Genomic DNA, 19,966 nt, shown 5'->3' on the forward strand with positions numbered 1-19,966 from the left:
ACTTCCGCAAGGATTCTATGTTTAGATATTGCCATTTTACCAATGTTTGTAATCTACAACATTGATGAAATAGTATAACTTAATTACTCAAATCTATGCTATGTGCAAGAACAAGTTTACGTTAATCAAGAATTTTTTAAAATAGTGCAATATAATCATAATTGCAACAAAAACTCAAACCTGCTAGGCAAAATATTTAGATTTCAATATAAAACATGGATATGATTTGCTCAAGGGCTAGAAAAGCCTCGGTTAATGTAACCCAAAAACAATTGAACTTAATACTGAACAAGTCCAGGAACTATAAGTTCATTCAAAAAAGATCTCCAAAGACAACAATTAAAATATGAGTCTTCTTTCATTCAACAAATCAAAACTACAACCTAATCTCATCTTACCACCTCTTCTCGAAAACAGTTGACGAATCAATCATCTTCCTCAATGACCTTAGTCCCGAGTCCCTTCAGTCCTTCTGCGGGGATTTCTGCAACTGTTACGAGGGAGTACAACTCTTCCTTGGCATCTTCATCATCGTTTCTCTTGCGAGCAATGCGAACTCTAATTCTTCTGGGCACACTCCTGATTCCCCTGCTCCAGATATGCTTGTTCAGAGCCTTCTCAGCAAACTTCCTGATCTCCTTGATGGCCTTAGGAGCCTTCTTCTTAAAGGTGCTGTTCATTCACAAACAGTACAGGTTAATGAGTTGCAAACAACGGATCCTGCGATTATACATTATTTCCAGAAACAATACAATCACAAAGATAGAGATGGACATTAGGGAGGTTATGTTAACCATAGTTTAGGATATCGATAGATTGAAAAGTAAACAAAATGGAACATGGAACTGTATGTGTATCAAAGCCTATATATGGCAATGAAAGTAACCTACTAGATAATAAACTAAAATGGTCAAAATACTTGTGCATCACGGCTCCAGGGGAAACTATTCATACAAAGCATGGAATAGACCAGCTAAAGCTTCTAACTCTTCATAAAAGAGTATCAACAATCCTGGATTGGTTCCGTCCAAAGGCTCTAATTCATCTCAGATCCAGACGACAGAACAAAACATGCTTAAGTAGGGTGGAGATATGATTATTCTGGCTATTTGTAGACAAAAGTAATATTATAGCCCTACAACAACTATAACTTCAATTAGCAACAAATCCGAAATCCCAAACCTCAAACTGTCTAGTTGTATGTCCAATTCAGAGTACAATAGACAGTATGAACTAAAATCTAGTAATACCAATCAATAGTTCTAGGAAAAAGGAAGCAATAGTAAACTCATGGCACACACTTCCAAGTAAAGTACAAAAATCTGATGAATTTATGACGCATAGCCACTACTAAATCGAGGTTACTCCTCCCACATAAAGTACATAATCAGCTAGAATATACATACCGAACATTAAAAAGGACAAATACATATGAGAGGCAGATAAAATGAACGTACCAGCCATGAAGGCGCTTGTGAAGGTTAATAGTGTACTCTCTGGAGACTACCTCCTCCTTTCTTCCTTTGGTCTTCTCTACCATTTTTAAATCTCTTCAAAAATACCTGTACACAGTAAGCCTTTAGAAGATAAGCAGACAAAATTTCTACGAGTGTTAAATTCTCAAATGCAGAAATGCCGAATATATATCAACACGATTCATAAGCTTCACAGATTAGAAACGACCGGAAGCGGCCAAGCCGATCGCATAAAAAGCAAAAAGGTAATCAAAACCAAAACAGATCATGATTTACCGGTTTACAAAGTTTCAAGACAAGCGAAAACGAAGTATTAAACTAATAATCGAGAAGACATGTTCGGAGTTCAAGAGAAGAGACCTGGCGTTCAGCAACGCGAAGAGTGGCCTCCAGTGAAAGAGATGATCTTCAGGGGCACCAAAAAACCCTAATGCGGAATTTATATAAGGGTTTAAATTATTGCGGGCTTTTGTGTCACAGACTTTGTCAAGTTTGGGCCTATAAATGGACCGATGAATATAATAAATGGGCTACTTTTAAAAAAAGGGAAAATAAATAAAATAAAATAAAATAAAACTCCATTTTAGCATATTAAACTATATTTTTTTTATAAACTTTTAATTTTAATATTTTGTCGGTAAATTTGGGTTATTTATTATTATTTAGTTGGAAAAAAATTAGTTTAATTTTGAAGTGGTATTCAAATTTATGTAAATTAGGGTTTAATTATGTAAATTAGAAGTATATAAATATACTAAAGTTTTCTTTATTCACGAATGGTAATATCATTTATGTACCCAAGAATACACCAACATCGCGAGCGGTAAAGGAGCACTCACGAGACATATAGTAAGAACAGGNCGGAAAAAAATTTGTTTAATTTTGAAGTGGTATTCAAATTTATGTAAATTAGGGTTTAATTATGTAAATTAGAAGTATATAAATATACTAAAGTTTTCTTTATTCACGAATGGTAATATCATTTATGTACCCAAGAATACACCAACATCGCGAGCGGTAAAGGAGCACTCACGAGACATATAGTAAGAACAGGTCCAACAATTTCACCAAATTTGTCACTTATGTACCCAAGAATACACCAACTTCGCCGGCAAAAGAGCACTCACGAGACATATAGCAAGAACAGGTCCCAACAATTTCACCAAATTTGTCACAAATCAACTCCATTGTTGTAAAACAAAACCCATTTTCACTACTTAATTCTATGTAGGATCGAAAACATAAATGAAGCAAAATTAACAAAGAACATNTTTGTTGTAAAACAAAACCCATTTTCACTACTTAATTCTACGTAGGATCGAAAACATAAATGAAGCAAAATTAACAAAGAACATCATAACTCATCGAGCTAAAACACGTGCTCTTGACCAAAAAGTCAAAAGTTCGAAGGACAATAAAGCTAGGAACTCGAACTCGGAATCATTTTAAGCGGTGCAGTGAAAGTGTAGAGATCGAAACAAGAGAGAAGTTTGAAGGGTTATAGAGGAAGGAAATGAAGAATGGGCAAATGAAATGATAAACACACAGCTCATTATTATTATGACTGCCTCTTTCTTTAATCAATCTACACAATAATCTGTTGCAAATATGAGGTGTTTATAAATAACTTTTGCTTGTAAGTCAGTGGAGAAAGGAAAGCTGGATCCCTCCATTTGGAAAGCTCCGTTGATTGATGCCTCATTCTCAGCAATTCATCATCACAGTATGTACGCCAGAATTTAAGTTAATACAACGGCAACCAACCGGAAGCGCATACACTTTCATCATTTTTGGTTACTTCTCCAATATCTCCACAGGCCAAATGTCAAAACTGCTAGACCCGCAACGCCCACTAAGATCTGCNGGCAACCAACCGGAAGCGCATACACTTTCATCATTTTTGGTTACTTCTCCAATATCTCCACAGGCTAAATGTCAAAACTGCTAGACCCGCAACGCCCACTAAGATCTGCTCACCCAAACAAACACACCCACATATATGATGTAAATCTTCCCAAACCAATGGAATTGCACAAATATCAACACAAAACAGAAAGAATGAAGGAATGAATGGCCCTTAAAAGGGAGGTCCAAAGTTTTCTATGCAGTATAGTTGCCCACAAGATCAAGGAATCAAAAAGTTCAACCCGCTGGATACGACGCCTATATCTTCTTTGTATAGGGAAGCTGGTTTACCGAGTGNAGTTCAACCCGTTGGATACCCATTTCGTTTTTTGTTTTTGAAAATTACGCCTATATCTTCTTTGTATAGGGAAGCTGGTTTACCGAGTGAAAGAATAGTGAAACCCGAGTTGTTTTCTAAGGAGTGTTTTTAAAATTCAAATAAGAAATTCAAGTGACTGGAGAACCGGTATGAAACTAACCTTAGCGTCTGTNAAAATTGCATGCATTATTATGACTTTGTGGAGTGCAGCAAGTGACTGGAGAACCGGTATGAAACTAACCTTAGCGTCTGTGGCAGGAGATGATAGACCAAGTCGGAAGAATGATTTCAGTTTCTTGAAGCGATATGAACTTGGTAATAGAATCACTGCAGTGTACTGTTTTGTGCAAGGAAATGGCAGTATTCGCTGTAGTGCCAGTTGTGCTGTCAATGGTGTCAAGGAATTTCTGACATTCAAACGTCCCTCGTCCTGGATCTGCTTCAAAACCAGACCAATTTACAAAAGAATTTATGACAACAGGTGGTATATCAATTTATCTCTCTTTGGTCATTTTATCTNAGAATGTCAAGAGTTCATTTTATCTTTACGGTTACCATTCCAAAGCATTGCCCAATGAAACTACACAATTTATTTTAAGATAGATAAACATAGTTTACATTTGATTGCCACTTTTCATGTATATTTCAAACAACTGCATAGATAAACTGTGAAATCTCATGTCGATTGGAGAGAAGAATGAAACATTCTAATAAGGGTGTGAAAACCTCTCCCTACTAGACACGTTTTAAAAACCTTGAAGGGAAGCTTGAAAGAGAAAGTCCAAAGAGAACATNCTACTAGACACGTTTTAAAAACCTTGAAGGGAAGCTTGAAAGGGAAAGTCCAAAGAGAACAGTATCTCCTAGCGTAGACTTGAGATGTTACAAATGGTATCAGAGCCAAACNAGAAAGTCCAAAGAGAACATTATCTGCTAGCGTAGACTTGAGATGTTACAAATGGTATCAGAGCCAAACACCGAGCGATGTGCCAGCGAGGAGGCTAAGCCCTGAAGGGGGGTGGACATGAGGCAGTGTACTAGCAAGGATGCTGTGCTCTGAAGGGGGTGGATTAGGGGCTCCCACATTGATTGGAGAAGGGAACAAGTGCAAGCAAGGACGTTGGGCCCCGAAGGAGAGTGGATTGTGAAATCCCCACAACGGTTGGGGAGGAGAACGAAACACTTTTTATAAGGGTATGAAAATCTCTTCCTAGCAGACGTGTTTAAAAACCTTNAGAAGGAGAGTGGATTGTGAAATCCCACAACGGTTGGGGAGGAGAACGAAACACTTTTTATAAGGGNCGAAGGAGAGTGGATTGTGAAATCCCCACAACGGTTGGGGAGGAGAACGAAACACTTTTTATAAGGGTATGAAAATCTCTTCCTAGCAGACGTGTTTAAAAACCTTGAGGGAAAGTCCGAAAGGGAAAGCTAAAAGAGGATAATATCTGCTAGCGGTGAGCTTGAGCTAATACATGCTTAATCAAGAACTCAATTGATAGATAATGCATCACAAGTGGTGAAAGCCACATTTCATAGATATTTTAAACAACTTGAAGTATCGACAGAGAAAAAGATGGAAAGAAAAACTCACTAAATGCCACTAACCTCAAAAGTAGTTCCAACATCACCAGAGTATATCCTTGACTGGTAGCTGCATAGAATCCTGTCCAGCCAGTAATAATTCTCCTGCAAAAACACCAAAAATCCATAAAACTAGGAACAACTGAAAACCAACTCCTTTTCTTTCTGGAAGTTGACATCATAATGGATCATAAACTTTCAAACTACAGTCGTGCCAAGTAAGGGTAAATGAAAATAACACCTTGAAGCATGTTCAAGTAGACCTATTTTTTTTTAATTTGAAGACGAAATTCTCTTTCGAGTATTTCCTTTCCCTTATCCATACCAAATAGAGGAGAGTGGAAGGTGGAGAGAAAAAGAAATGGGAAAAGAGAGAGTGATTCAGAGACTGCAATTCATTGGACAAGTCAAGCCAAGCGATCATCAACCAAGGCTAAAAGAGCTGCTGCTACTAAAGATAGGAAAACAAGTGGAATGCTATTTCTACTAAATCCTTCATGAAGTAATAATAAGTTTTCATAAACGAAAACTAACCTGCAGTCCATTTTCATGAGCCCTCTGCTCAATCTCTAGGATTGACGAAACATCTTGATCTGTAGGCCCTTCTTCTTGAAGACGTAGTATTTCATTCAAAGCAAGATCAACCTTTTAAAAATTTCAGGATCACAAAAATTTGTCAGCTAAATTTGCTAATAAAAACAAAGTAAAAGATGGTTGATTGTGATAATGTATAAACCAGCTTCGATGAGATTCCCGGATCACAAGAAAATTTTATGCTAATATCACCACGAACAGGACCAATTCTTGAAGGTTTGTTGCCTCCAAGAAATACTGAAACCTCAGCAGAATAGATCTGGAACAGATAAGTAAACCGCGAATCAAGCAAAAGAATAAAATAAAACAAATACTCAGAAAACCTACAAAATATATAGATACCTGTCCATGCTTGAAACGCAGAACTTGCATCATTCTTGTCTCAAGCAATTTGCTCAAAAACCCTACGAAATGAATTTCCTCAACCTGCAATTTGTTTTGAACAAAACACATGATGAACCATTGGGGGGAAAAAGTAATAAACAGGACACTTTATTTACAATCTACCCTTCCTTGACAATAATATGGAAGGAAATACCATGGTTCCATTTGTGAGCTCCACAGGAAAGCATAGTTGTACTGAACACTGGGCTTCAACCATCGGGCTATATACCACTTCTCTACAATGCAAGAACATTAAACGTGCTTAAAGAAAGGGAAATCCCACAAGAATGTAATAAATTTATGAACCAAAAACACATGGAAATTCACTCTAGACGACTTCTGTCAGATCCCCATCGGTTGGGGAGGAGAACGAAACGTTCTTTATAAGGGTGTGAAAACCTCTCCCCAGCAAACGCGCTTTAAAAACCTTGAGGGGAAACCCAAAAGGGAAAGGCCAAAAAGGACATGCCAGCGGTGGGCTTGGGCTGTTACAACTTTTATGTAACACCTTAACTAACAGCATATGAGAAAAAGAAAAGAAAGAAAGAGAGAAAAAAAGAGGCATTGAATGGAAAATAAAAGACGAAACATTGTTCTTTTAGTTTTGTTTGGACTACTCTCCCTCCCCACAGATTAATTATATCACACATTTGGTGAACATGTTTTTCTTTTTCCTATAATCAATGTGTTTGAATACAAGGTTAGTGCACTATACCGAACTATTCTTGTAGGAAAAGTGAATGGCAAGCCTTTCAGGTCATCACGATTGAAGTTCATAATAGGCTCAGGAGGCTTTGGTATTCCACCCTGATTAAAGAAATCAAAACCTTACTTAACCTGAACAACAAAGGTTGCTGCGTGTAAGCAGGAAGAATATAAGGCTACACATACCAGATACTGCTGTATTAAAGGAAGTGCTATAGAAGGATTAATATTCCCCACAACTACAACAGTAAAGTTGGATGGATCTCTGAAGCAGTTGTTGAAATATTCACAGGCCTTTTGTGGATCAACTTTTTGAAGGTCACTTAACCTAATTGGCTGGAAATAAGAAATAAAAATTCAAAAAGATAATACTGTAGAAAAAATAATAAATTTTTTTAAAAGCATGGTAACGAGCATACCCTAAAAAAATAGGACTTTCCATAATTAAGCTCCTTCACACGGTTCGCAAATGCAGTACAAGGATCCCTCTCCTGAGCACGCACAAATTCTTCTGTCATTTGCATAACAATTTTGACATCCTCCTCTCTTGGTGTCACACTTGTCTTGAATAATTGATAAACAAGCTGTGCAGAGAAACAGAAAGTCAAAAAATGGTCTAAGGGGAAATTTCTTTATAATCAATGCTTCTGAAAGTTCGCTAATTTAAATTAGAATCGTGAAATAAGCTGCTCGAACATTGACTGAATCCTTCACATAATTCAAAACACAGATGTTACAGATTAGGCACAGTCAGCAGCTAAATCATAAAAGATTATTTGTTTTGATAAGGCAGTCCTATTATATTAGTTGTAAGGCCATATGCATGACAAACAATAAACATAAAAGTAAAGGGCAGTGAATAGAATAAGAAATAGTTGACCCAGAACTGAAATCGAGAAAAAGATTTGGAGATATATGTCCATGCACGAACAGGAATCATAACATCAGTTTAGGCCAATCACCAAGAGCAAAATCCACATATGATGAAGGAAAATTTGGAACATAGAAGTGGTCCAAGGGGACATATATGTTTAATCATTTTGGAAAAAATATTTTTATTGTCTTTTTTCATTTAAAGGCTATAAAATAAGTAATGGAGATGAAAACAGGGAACAAACCTGCAGGGCAGTTTCCAGATCCGACGGCGAACAATCACCAGAAAAGGTTCTCATGTATGCTCCAAGCTTTGTGCCAACTTCAGCTCTCTTACCAGCAAGTATATCCTTTAGTACAGAAGGTCGATAACCAAACACTCCGATTTCTCCCGCAATGGTTGAACCCATCGAGCAAGAACTATACTCTCTCTCTGGGAGTTCAGATAAGGCCCCATAAGAGAACCCTGTAAATATTACCTGTTAAGATAAAATGGTATGTTAGATGTACAGGAGATACTTAGACTAAGAAGGAGCAATAGAAGAAAATCTATTCAAATTTCGTGGACCATTGCATCTGAGAAATAATATTAACAGATTTACGAAAAGACCTAAAGTAAAAACAGATCCATGCTATTCGTGCTTTCACAATCTCTTCAAGTATGATATAATCTTCTAAGGCGATATACGCTATGGACTAAATCCCTAAATAGGGTACAAGCAAACTGCTCTCTGAATTTTATCCCCTCGGGTGTTAGGAACGGGATGGTAAAATTTATCATGTCAAAGATGGTTGTATTGTCATCAGCAAATATTAAGTTGACATTGATTGGTTCATTGCTAGTAAAACTAGCAGCAGAAATTACTATATCAGATAAACAAGGTACCTGATCATCAAGAAAGTCTGTACACTTATAGCAAACTCGCATGCCATTTGATAGAAATATTTCGGTAGCTCCAATGTTGGGATATTCTTGCTGCTGCAAAATGTTCCTGAAATGTTATCACAAAAGTGTAGTTACCACACCATTATAACAATAATAACTGAAAGTCTCCTAGTGAACATCTGAATTCGAACCTTCAAAAGTGAGGAGCTTTTCATAAGGAATTAAACAAAATTAAGAACATGCAATACTCTTTATATGATTTTGAATTGAGTATGATACTCTTTATGTGTTCTTTTAACTCAATTCGTATCCATTGCTGCCTAATAATTGAATATTGGAAATTCAAAGGCCAGCGAGAGAAACTCTCTGAAATAGCATTCTGATTTTCTTTCCGAAAACATTTTAATGAACTACCACGAGATAACATGCAGATCTAATGTTACTGAATATGTTGAAATCACTATTCACGAACTTGGAACGATTTTCCATTCTATTAGCTATCATGGAAATTTTTTTTTTTTTTAAACAATAGTTATTCATACACGGTTTTATTGAGTTCCATAGAACATATGTATGTACACATGAAAAACAGTTCTCAAACAAGTTCCATATTAGATGACAAATCAGTAAGGATGCGAGACCCAAGGGTCTTGAGATTTTAATGTTTCAACATGAACAACGCAGGGTTATAAAAATTATAGATACCCTGGATTTGGCATGGTACTGACAATTTCCTCGGGGATATGTTCTTCATCCAAAGGAGGAATGCTTCTTTCTTTCTCAAGACGATTGATATTCATGACAACATTTTTTAAACCGTCAACGGTTGCAGAAGCACGTGGCTCTATTATCTTGATGACGCAGCTGCACAATGATGTCAACTTTGCTGAATACTTAGATACTTCTGACGCTGATATATCTGTGAGGAGAAGTAATACCCCAGAGAAAAATGATGGTTGTAATATATAATTCATCACAGAACACTAAACATTATTAGATTTTACGAAGAAAAAACGAACACTAACGAGGTAGAAGAGTCTTTTGGAGCTGGGCCTCATATTCAATCCCAACTACAGGTTCGTTTCGTAAAAAATGCTGCTCAAAGAAACAAGATATTACATCAGAAGTAGTGATATATATTAACATACACCAAATTTCATTATAAATCTTAGCATCAACGCACCTGCAAATATTCATCTCGCAAATTTGTTGATTGCATCTGATCACGTTCCAAATAGGCCGATTCAATCTCTGACATCAGTAGGGCTCGAACTATAGATATTTCACGTTCTGAAAACCCATGAAGTCGTACTCTTGCAACCTGAAGCATAATGGGACATGGGTAATTGAATGCATACATCATTAGATGAAGAATATCACACTAAAAGAGGAAGATGTTGAAGTTTAAGTCAGAGCACACAGCCATACCTCAGTCAGCATAGATTCCAGTGCCTTTACAGTTCCTTTTTCCTTGCAGGATGAGCTCATTATAAAAGCTTTCAGTGGAAGAACAACAGCTTCTGCTGCAGCTGAGCATAAAAAGAATGGAGGATCCTTGCCACGAGATATTTTGTAAAACCTTTGATTTAGTGCCTGAAGGAACATGGATTCTACAAGTAAATTTCTGAAGTCTCTCACAGTCTTCATCTCATCTGCTGCCATTTTGTAACTAATCATCACAGCCGACTATTACCAAAACAAAAAACAAAAAAAAGAATTAGTAAATCATTTCAAGCTCGTAACTCTGCAATAATAATTTTGCACCATGGTTTAACAGTGAACTAACCCCAGCAGCTTCAGATTCAACAAAACAGGAAAAACATGGCTCATCACGTGATGGAATTGGAAATGTTGGTATATGGGGAGGTTCACATGCAGATTGTATATGTCCGAAATGATCTTTTATCAGCTCGACCACGCTCTAAAGATGTAGGGTCACCATTAGATATTTTCAAATGGAAACATTCTCTTGTGATCTCAATACAAAAACTTGTACACTGATAAAACACACCTGAGTATCAGGAAAGTCTCCAACTGCGATCACAGCCATATTATGCAGATCATACCACTTCCTGTAAAATCTCTTCACAGTCTCAGCAGACACAGTTTTAATTACCTTTTCCAACCCAATTGGTAATCGCTCGGCATACTGACATCACCCAAGTACAGCATTAGAGACAACATAAAACACATAACATCAAGTTACCAGAAACAGATGAAAATATTATTACTTAGATAATTAGTCCTGAACAAAATATTAAAGAAAGGTAAAAAGAAAAATTAATGAATCAATGGAAAATCAAGGAACACTACCTTTGAACCTTCCATTATCAGAGCCCAATGTGCGTCCTGCATCCTTCCTGTAGCATTGCGATTCCCCCTGTATTCTTCCATAACAGCTCCTCTTTCCATTTCCAAATCATCTTGAGAAACTCGAATCTTTGTAAAAGGCGGTAGTCAGCAAAGAGAAATTCCAATTGGAGAGGAAAAAATGTGAAGGGGATAACCAACCAAGGTACCTCAGAACTGAACTCAGCGAGTATTGATATGGCTTGAGATAACAGTCCTGGCTTATCAACTGGCACGAATAACTCATAAACTGTGTGATCAGCAGATGTGGCAGCATTTTGACAAGCTCCAAATTCTGCTCCTATACTTTCAAGAAACTTGACAATATCATGATTTGTATATTTCTTTGTGGCACTGAATGCAAGGTGCTCAACTATATGAGCAACTCCACGCTCATCCTCCTCTTCCAGAACTGACCTGCCAGAAGCCTGATAATTCAGCTTGTTTCACTAGTATGTCTGTGACTAATTTATATACTTACGTTTGAATGAGAAGAAACATAATCTAATTAAAAATCTGACATGATGATTGTATGGATATGCGAACATATTAATGTTAAAAATAAACCAAGCAAAGATTATTTCTTTTAGTACTTGAAGCATAGGAGTATAAGTTTATGTCATTAGTACACTTCTAATCCAAAATTTTGACCATTACCGTCTCTAATTCATCTGGGTTTTTAGCCATTAATCAAGCTTCAACTGTGTTCCACCATTATCACTTTGTTCTTTGCAGAAGTAAGAGATCGGTTTGGCACATATACCTTGAGTGCCAGTATAATAACTAGCTTTGATGGGCACTTTAGGACGTGTTCGCCTTTAGTTTTATTTGGCCTAATAGTTTAAAGAACTCAATCTTCCAGCTTCTGTATGACCAGAGAGATTATTTGGGTTTGCAGAACCTATGCTGTTTTTTAAAGATGCGGATTCCTAAATCATTGACGCTCTCTCAAGGAAGGTATTTGCAGAATTTATGTTTCCCGATGATTATCAACGAAATTTTGTTCTTATGGAAAGAAAAAGATATCAATGGACTAACAGGAGAACTCCAAGGCAAGTTATTCAATAAGTTGACATCGAAGCATCGATTATATGAAAAACCATTAATCTTTTGCAAATGTCGATTGATCAAAAATTAGTAAATCAAATCCATATTCTCTACCGAAAGACATCGCACGCAACATTTCATTCTCATAAACTGATCGACATTTCGTTTAGAACTTTGACGGTGGCTTGAATTCCGTAATCCCTAGGTATAATTCAATTTGATATCACACTAATCCTTCCAAGTGTCGTAACTTTGGGAGGATCCGATACCGAAAGTAGAGTAGGAAGCACTTACCCGGCCTTGACAGCAAGCGCAAGAGCCGCTCTCATTCTCGGCTTCGAATTGCATCGAACATAATAACACAATCCATTGTCGAGCTTGCCATATTCGACACCATACGGCTTCTCGGCCAGGACGGCATCCAAATCGACGCTCACCAATTTGAGGGACCTGAATCGATGTTTCTTCGGTATCTGTGAAGTCTCCGCAGGAAGCAAATCCATGTCTGCGTATGTCCCTCAAGTCCCAAATTCTGGGCGGAGGAGAACAACAACAACAACAACGAAGGGGGAGGAAACTTTAGGCCGTAGAGAAAAGAGGAAGAAGCATGTGGAAGCTTTGTTGTCGGGTTTCGACGGGGGCCCAATTCTATATATACATATATATATACATATATATATATATATATATACATATATATATATATATATATTAGATTTTACTCAATTTGGAGCTCAATGGGTCAAAGTCAATGGAGAGCTCGCACTGTATCAACGACAGAAATGGCAATGGAAACATTCTTGATTCTCATAATCATTTCACTTGCGGCAATTGTTTGAATAAGACACTTATCGAGAAAAGAGATCAAACGATCAACCAATGATAACTCCATAAATTTTGGATCTTAGATATCAAGACATTAAAAAAAATTATTGGATCAAAGTTGGATTATAATAAATATAAAATACAACAATTAAACCATATATTATTTTTAGCGAATGTTCATTTCCAGTTAATCAGAGGGACTGATTTTTGTGAAAAGAGAGTTCCTTCTAGGAAGGTTTCGAAATGCTTCGGATTTGATCCGAAGATACCTTCTGTGCAATTAACTTGATTTCTTTCACTCTATCATCTACTAACTTCTTGAGCTGTTCCTCTTGATTACCTCGTGATTCGTCCATCTCGACGCCAGTTGCATTGTTCGTTGATCTGAACATAACGAACGACATCTCTTGATCATAATCGGTAGGAACATCGACCACTTGCTTCCCTTCTGCGTCTGTGGTTTCACCTATCAAATCATCTCGCATTCGACTTGAAACTGCAAGAATAAAATCCTCCAAGTGCTTGTCATGTTCGATACCTAGATAGATTAGTATCTCCCAACAGTGTGAGAATTGTTCCTTTGTAATTTTCAAACTTTTCCTAACAGCTTCGATAGCCTCAGGTGACGGTAAAAGTGGAGGGAAAGAGATCTTCTTCGATAGCTTTCCGAGTTTAAATTGCGAAATGGCAGAACTGACAGCCTCTTCGATGGGGCTGAATCCCTGCAGACGTTTAACATCGATGCAAGTTCGCAACTGCTGTAGCTTACTTATTGGCTCTTCAATGGTGAAGTCGTGAACATTTTCCGATATTGCAACGTTATTCAGAACCTCCAAAAGAAAACGTCCAAACCCCTTACACTGGTAAGGCGGGAGTATAAGTATCTGAACAAATGCAAGGCATCAGTAAATGGATATGCAAGTACAATGACAACAAATGAAGGCATAAAAAGCACAATTCCTTCACTAAACTCAGCTCCAGAAAGTACTAAACCTGACTCAGACGCAAACGAGAACTATCGGGATAGTGGTAGAAACGATAAAGGGCAGCAAATCCAAGCAGTCGAGGATGAGTTCGACCATTGTTCTTTTGAGAAAGAACATACAATTCCCATCTTGGATCAGTGACATCGATCGGGCTGCTGCCTAAATAAATCATACACAAAAAACCCTATACTTACTCGGTCTCTGAAACATTAAAACAAAATTCCAATGACAAAATTAAATGAGATATCAAAAATAAGGGATGAAATACCATCAATAAGAAGAAGAGCAAGAGGTACCAAACGACTGTAGAGGTTTCTTCCAGCCATCTTGTCCATAGGCAAGCGGATCACCTGGATCAGAAGGTAATCAGACAAACCATGAAACTTGGCATTCATCTGGACACTAAATAGCATTGAACTTTGAAGTAATATAAAGAAGGATGCATGGGATAGGTCACTGCCTGATTACTACATCGATATAGAATGGCATAACGACACATAAACGTTATAGTTTTTTCTCAAAAAAGATCCAAATTAACGCACTGCCAAAAATCTGAGGAAAAAGGCTCGTAAAATTACAGAGCAATAAGAATCTGAGAATGAAAAAGGCATACACAACTTGAAGCAGCAGCACAAAAACATCTAAGAGACAAATTTTCACTATGACAGAGTGACATAGAACTCAAACAGGAAAAGCACCTCCAAATCAGAATTAGCTGCTTGTACATGAAACTTAGCCTCGTTAAATTGCCCGTTGGAGGAAGCTTTAGGATGTAATACTTCTCCATCAGCAACAACGGATCTGCAATATAGTTAACAATGGGAACAATACATTATCAATAAGATATGAACCAAAATGACAAGACGAGACCAGCAGAGTACAATGTTAAGGTTTAAAAAAGGCACACGGAAGACTCTACAAAAACGACGTAACAGATAATGAGAATTACCCAATAAAATTGGCATCCTTTGAAAAAGTTTGAAGGAAGTTATCTTTGTTGTCCACAAGGGTCTCAGCAAATATATTCTGTTAAAAAGCAGTGTTTAATTATCAGAATAATCCTCAAGTACCAGTAAATGATTGGATTCTAAATCATGTACGTCAAGATGCTCACCTGAAGTGTAGACTTCAGATCTGTAATGCCCTTACCACCCTATAACAAGCATCAAAAACATTTACACTCCTAAATGCCCAAAAATAGAAGAACAATTGCATTCAGAGAGGAGCAAGAACAGGTTAACCTAATTGAATCAGGTTAACATAAAGGGTCATGAAAACATTTAAGCACTTACATCAGACGTGCTCTCGAAAACAATGTCAGCATAGGCATGAAATGAGACAATGCTGAACCATACAGTGATCTGCAAAAAACATAGAACTTCAGAATACAGCCAGCGCCATCCTCAATCCATATTAGATAAATATATCATTCCACATACACTACGAGCTAAAAGATTTACTCTAAACTACGGATCCATGCGTTTACCTTCAAACCTTGGTAGCCATAAATCTTTCCATCCTCATCTTCAAAGAAGCTGTTCAAGTCAACTGGGTCAATGCAAAGACTGTCTGTACTTCCCACTTCCTCTTTCGTAGAAACTACAACAATGCATTAACATAGAAATAGAGAAAAAAAATTACCCAAACAAGTTGAATTAAGTAATCATTTTCTTGGAACACCAAGCATTGGATTTCAAACCAAACCAATTCATGCACGTACTTCGTCTCTAAACAGAGAGTGCAGCAATAATTTGGAATTTATAACCCAACTCAGTACACGTCTATTACAGCTTTATTTAACCTTACCACATGAACTCTAAAACATACACGGAGTTAAAAAGTGTCCACGAAACGGGAAAAGCTATTTCAAACGAAGCACAGGCAAATTCAAACAAAATTACACTTGAATCAAACTGCGAAGAAAGGGAAATAGGCGTACCCAGATAGATTTTGATGCAATCTTTCGCGGGAATACCAGTATCTGCGCGAGAGCCAGAGATAGAAAGAGAAAAGGGAACATGTTCCAGTGAGCTACCAAGGGAGGGAGAAGCTGAAAATTAACGAAAAGAATGGACGAAATCGAGTGAAATGAGAAGAAGACAGAATGAGAAGAGAAGTTACCGATGTTGGAGAAGGCGACGCGACGTTTTTTCTTAGTGTCGGGGCGTGGATCAGCAGAGGGTTGATGCTTCTGACCCATCTTGGATTAGGGTTTACTGAGCGGGAATAATGAAGACGAGGCGCGGGAAATTCGTCCGGACAAACCCAAATATCTGAGCTCTCAGGCTACATTATACATTGGAAGGAACACTGCAACATTCGGGTCGACCCATCGGGTTCACGGATCTCATACGGGTCATTCGTTTTCCCCTACTATTATTTTACTTTTGAAATATTAAATTACACGGATAATCTCTGTTTGTATCCATTAAATTTTTCCAATATATCTAAATTTTTTATTTTATGTTTATTAGGTTTAAACTAACTAATTTATTTTAATAAAACCCTTGTGGAATTATTTATTCTTTAAAATTAATTGTGGAATAAATAGAGTTCATATGAAGAGCTTTTAATTCATGAACGAGTCATGACAATTCTCAGAAAACTATTGATTTAATTTCTAAGTAACTAAAAAAGAATTTAAAGATCAAGAACAGTCAATGCATAGTAGCTCTTAAGCTAAAATTTAGTATAATCTCTTTGAATGAACAAAAATCCAAAGGGCAGGATGCTCAAATATAAACCAAAATAGTCAAAAATCCTAATTTTTCAAGTAGGGTACATAAAAAGTTTAATGAAAAGCCCTGCAAATGGCTCGGTTTAGAACATTGGAAACAACAGGGTATAAAAAGGGGGCTCAAATAGAAGAAAAAAAAAATCCTTATAAACCATCGTTGTTTCACTTCCTACCGCGGGTCCTAACAGCTTGCCTGTTCCTCTTCTTCACACCTGACTTGGCAATTTTGAGGCTCCTGTGAACTGCACTTAGCTTTGCAAGGGCAGCCTTCTTCAAGTCCGGTCGGTAGTAATTGTCAGCCACCTGAGAAAATCAATAAGTATTCCAAATTAGAGACACATCTAATTACTATTAATATAAAGAAAACAATACACAGATGTAGTACAATAGCACAAATTAGAGCTCAGAAGCCAAGCGTAACAAAAAGATTTCATTGAAGATGCCACTACGAAAGTGGCCGCTTCTTACATGTTAGCAGCTCATCATCGCAGTAACAGTTTTAACTTTCTGGTGTAGAGAATAGTATCAGCTCAAGCTTAAATAATGCTACATGAGGAAGTTATCGGAGATCCAATCAAGCAAAGCACAATAAAAGATCGTTGTTTACATCCAAGAGTAAATTAATGCTCAGAAGCCAAGCGTAACAAAAAGATTGCATTGAAGATGCCACTACAAAAGTGACCGCTTCTTACATGTTAGCAGCTCATCATCACATGACAGTTTAATATTAGCTGATGTTTGATATTAAGCTAAGGAAGATATGGGAAATAACATGAAAAAAAAAATTGAGGAATATAATCAGAGACCAAATCAGGCAAAGCAAAGCAAATACAAAAGATCGAAATTGTTTTCATCCAAGAGGAGAGTTAATGCTCAGAAGCCAAGCGTAACAAAAAGATTGCACTGAAGATGCCACTACAAAACTGACCCCTTCTTACATGTTAGCAGCTCATCATAGCAGTAAGAGTTAACTTTTGTCCGCCCCTAGGGTTGACATATTAGCTAAAGTTGGATATTATGCTACACGAGGAAGTTATTAAAAATTACATGAATATAAGTGTTGAGGAACATAACCAGAGATCCAAACAAACATAGAAAATTTAAGAGATCGAAGTTGCTTTCATCTAAAGAGGAGAATTGTTGCTCAGAAGCCAAGCGTAACAAAAAGATTGCATCGAAGATGCCACTACGAAAGTGACCCTTCTTACATGTTAACAGCTCATCATCGCAGCAACAGTTAAAGTTGTTCAATAACTTGTAAGGCAAATTTATGTGGTTCAAAGTTGTTTTCAACTAAAAGAACTATTGCTCAGAAGCCAAGCGTAACAAAAAGATTGCATTGAAGATGCCACTACAAAAGTGACCCTTCTTACATGTTAACAGCTCATCATCGCAGCAAGAGTAACAGTTACTACCGACCCCTAGTTGTTCCTTTAAATTTCTGTTGTATAATGTTAGCAGAAGTTTGATATTATCCTACACGAGCAAGTAACATGAAAATGAAATGAAGCCATGCACTACAAAAAGATTTCATCAAAGATGCCACTATAAAGGTGACCTCCACACATGTTAGGAGGTCATCATCGCATTAACAGTTTTACAGTTGCCCACAAGTACAACCCCGTCAAACTTTGGGTCGTTTAGTTTTCTCATAAAAGAGATTGAAAGGGAGCACCTAAACCAAAACATTCATTGTTTAACATGATTTAGTTTAACATGGTTGAAAATGGAAAATTATGCTCAGAAGCCAAGCGTAACAAATAGATTTCATCAAAGATGCCACTACGAAAGTGGCCCTTCTTACATGTTAGCTTCTCATCACTGCAACAATGCGCATTCAGTTTCACATTCAAATCAATCACGAACTCCAAGAAAACTATAAACAGAAGATTTATTGACTGCTCATTGAACACACGGGCAGGTAAGATCTTATACAAAAAGATTAAACGGGAAATCGACATATAATATGTAACTGCAAGCAGAACTAACAAAAGACCGGTATTAGCTGACTTGGGAATCACAAATTTCATCACAATGGACATGAATGAAAAATTAAGGAGAGGCAAGTTACCTGATTAGTCACAGCCTTGACCATACNAGATTAAACGGGAAATCAACATATAATATGTAACTGCAAGCAGAACTAACAAAAGACCGGTATTAGCTGACTTGGGAATCACAAATTTCATCACAATGGACATGAATGAAAAATTAAGGAGAGGCAAGTTACCTGATTAGTCACAGCCTTGACCATACTTGGAAATTCCTTCCTCATAACAGATTTGTTGAGCAAACTCGCGGGTTTATTCTGCTTCTTTCTCTTTGTTGTTGCAAGCAATACAGACAAATCTTTGCCTCCTGGCTGAATAGTCACCGTCTTCTTGTTGGCCAACCCTGAAAGAGCACCCAAAGAAAGTTCCATAAACAAATTAGTAATAAACCCAACACATTAGAACAAAACCCAAAATGCCAATCGTCTCTGAGGTGAAACTGGTTAAAGGGGTCAACGAGATGAAGACAGATCATGAATATCGAGGAGAAAATATCTCCCTCATATTTAAACGATGGTACTAAATAAGTAAAAATGGAAACAGATGACTGATTAGAATCTTACCGGAATGCTTGTAGGAGTTGAGGTTGTAGAGGTTGTTAGGCTCTTTGCTGAATTGAACACCAGCACTGCCATTGCCAAACTCTTTAACGAGGAAACAACTGTTCTTCTTAACGATTTCCCAGACTAACTGACCCGGAACGTTCGCCATCTACATAAGATTTAAAATGATAATAATAATAAGTATCGGAACAACTAATCCGATGAACAAGAAACAAATATATTCCGAAGATTGATAATGGAGACCAGCAACAAATGTAAGTATACCAGTTGAAATGAGACATACACAATTGAATCAGAAAAATGGATCAAAATATGATTGAAGACGATTAAAACAAAAGAGAAAATAAGATCTAGAAGAACGAACGGACCTGCGCTGCAACAAGTGGTAGAGAGATGCAGAAACAAAAGAGAGTTCGCTGGTTCCGTCTGCCGCTTCTTGAGCCCTAACTGATCCTTATATTGCGAAAAACTTCACTGAAAAACCCTAAAAAATTTCAATATGTATTTTATTTATTGATTTATTTTTTACTTAACTCGTTTTACAACAAATAAGGGCGTTTGGTCTAGTGGTATGATTCTCGCTTTGGGTGCGAGAGGTCCCGAGTTCGATTCTCGGAACGCCCCTTTTCTTTATCCCAAATTAATTAATTTTTTTTTTGTTAACCCATTCTCTAAATGTTGTA

General features: G+C 37.1%; 4 protein-coding genes and 7 non-coding genes across 13 annotated transcripts; 1 reads left to right on the forward strand and 10 right to left on the reverse strand.

Annotated features, from left to right (window-relative positions):
• Positions 1–201: 201 nt before the first annotated feature.
• On the reverse strand, positions 202–1,916 carry LOC111804885 (60S ribosomal protein L31-like). Its single transcript, XM_023689693.1, has 3 exons — positions 1,836–1,916; positions 1,458–1,562; positions 202–672 (listed from the first exon to the last, which is right to left on the reverse strand). The coding sequence occupies exons 2-3, from the start codon at positions 1,538–1,540 to the stop codon at positions 426–428; spliced, it is 330 nt and encodes a 109-aa protein (XP_023545461.1). The 5' UTR covers positions 1,541–1,562; positions 1,836–1,916; the 3' UTR covers positions 202–425.
• A 1,088-nt stretch (positions 1,917–3,004) lies between these two features.
• LOC111805631 (zinc protease PQQL-like) lies at positions 3,005–12,752 on the reverse strand. Of its 2 annotated transcripts, XM_023690771.1 has the most exons (22): positions 12,416–12,752; positions 11,245–11,491; positions 11,039–11,164; positions 10,737–10,874; positions 10,512–10,646; positions 10,154–10,411; positions 9,909–10,046; positions 9,751–9,820; positions 9,431–9,644; positions 8,726–8,831; positions 8,085–8,318; positions 7,386–7,550; positions 7,153–7,302; positions 6,977–7,068; positions 6,416–6,497; positions 6,220–6,303; positions 6,020–6,136; positions 5,818–5,928; positions 5,308–5,388; positions 3,941–4,135; positions 3,346–3,444; positions 3,005–3,235 (listed from the first exon to the last, which is right to left on the reverse strand). In XM_023690771.1, the coding sequence occupies exons 1-21, from the start codon at positions 12,622–12,624 to the stop codon at positions 3,370–3,372; spliced, it is 3,027 nt and encodes a 1,008-aa protein (XP_023546539.1). In that variant the 5' UTR covers positions 12,625–12,752; the 3' UTR covers positions 3,005–3,235; positions 3,346–3,369. The 2 variants fall into 2 exon arrangements, with proteins under 2 accessions (XP_023546539.1, XP_023546540.1); XM_023690772.1 differs by lacking the exon at positions 3,346–3,444 and having other exon boundaries at positions 3,005–3,334.
• A 243-nt stretch (positions 12,753–12,995) lies between these two features.
• On the reverse strand, positions 12,996–16,209 carry LOC111804927 (histone acetyltransferase type B catalytic subunit). Of its 2 annotated transcripts, XM_023689760.1 has the most exons (11): positions 16,054–16,209; positions 15,872–15,913; positions 15,419–15,531; positions 15,225–15,293; positions 15,047–15,085; positions 14,882–14,958; positions 14,631–14,733; positions 14,201–14,282; positions 13,940–14,091; positions 13,269–13,830; positions 12,996–13,235 (listed from the first exon to the last, which is right to left on the reverse strand). In XM_023689760.1, exons 1-11 carry the CDS (start codon positions 16,130–16,132, stop codon positions 13,174–13,176), a joined length of 1,380 nt encoding a protein of 459 aa, XP_023545528.1. In that variant the 5' UTR covers positions 16,133–16,209; the 3' UTR covers positions 12,996–13,173. The 2 variants fall into 2 exon arrangements, with proteins under 2 accessions (XP_023545528.1, XP_023545527.1); XM_023689759.1 differs by having other exon boundaries at positions 12,996–13,830.
• Positions 16,210–16,593: 384 nt separating this feature from the next.
• LOC111804928 (60S ribosomal protein L28-1-like) lies at positions 16,594–19,745 on the reverse strand. Its single transcript, XM_023689761.1, has 4 exons — positions 19,652–19,745; positions 19,284–19,431; positions 18,900–19,063; positions 16,594–16,972 (listed from the first exon to the last, which is right to left on the reverse strand). Exons 2-4 carry the CDS (start codon positions 19,429–19,431, stop codon positions 16,832–16,834), a joined length of 453 nt encoding a protein of 150 aa, XP_023545529.1. The 5' UTR covers positions 19,652–19,745; the 3' UTR covers positions 16,594–16,831.
• Positions 17,068–17,161, reverse strand: LOC111806208. Its single transcript, XR_002816761.1, has one exon. It is a non-coding gene; the product is annotated as a small nucleolar RNA R24 (small nucleolar RNA).
• Positions 17,292–17,385, reverse strand: LOC111806209. Its single transcript, XR_002816762.1, has one exon. It is a non-coding gene; the product is annotated as a small nucleolar RNA R24 (small nucleolar RNA).
• On the reverse strand, positions 17,538–17,631 carry LOC111806206. Its single transcript, XR_002816759.1, has one exon. It is a non-coding gene; the product is annotated as a small nucleolar RNA R24 (small nucleolar RNA).
• On the reverse strand, positions 17,809–17,901 carry LOC111806207. The gene has a single exon (XR_002816760.1). It is a non-coding gene; the product is annotated as a small nucleolar RNA R24 (small nucleolar RNA).
• Positions 17,974–18,066, reverse strand: LOC111806205. Its single transcript, XR_002816758.1, has one exon. It is a non-coding gene; the product is annotated as a small nucleolar RNA R24 (small nucleolar RNA).
• Positions 18,405–18,497, reverse strand: LOC111806204. The gene has a single exon (XR_002816757.1). It is a non-coding gene; the product is annotated as a small nucleolar RNA R24 (small nucleolar RNA).
• A 90-nt stretch (positions 19,746–19,835) lies between the features above and the next one.
• Positions 19,836–19,907, forward strand: TRNAP-UGG. Its single transcript has one exon. It is a non-coding gene; the product is annotated as a tRNA-Pro (tRNA).
• The last annotated feature ends 59 nt before the right edge of the window (positions 19,908–19,966 follow it).

Source organism: Cucurbita pepo, chromosome LG11 (genome assembly GCF_002806865.2).
Source record: "Cucurbita pepo subsp. pepo cultivar mu-cu-16 chromosome LG11, ASM280686v2, whole genome shotgun sequence".
Taxonomy (NCBI): Eukaryota; Viridiplantae; Streptophyta; class Magnoliopsida; order Cucurbitales; family Cucurbitaceae; genus Cucurbita; species Cucurbita pepo.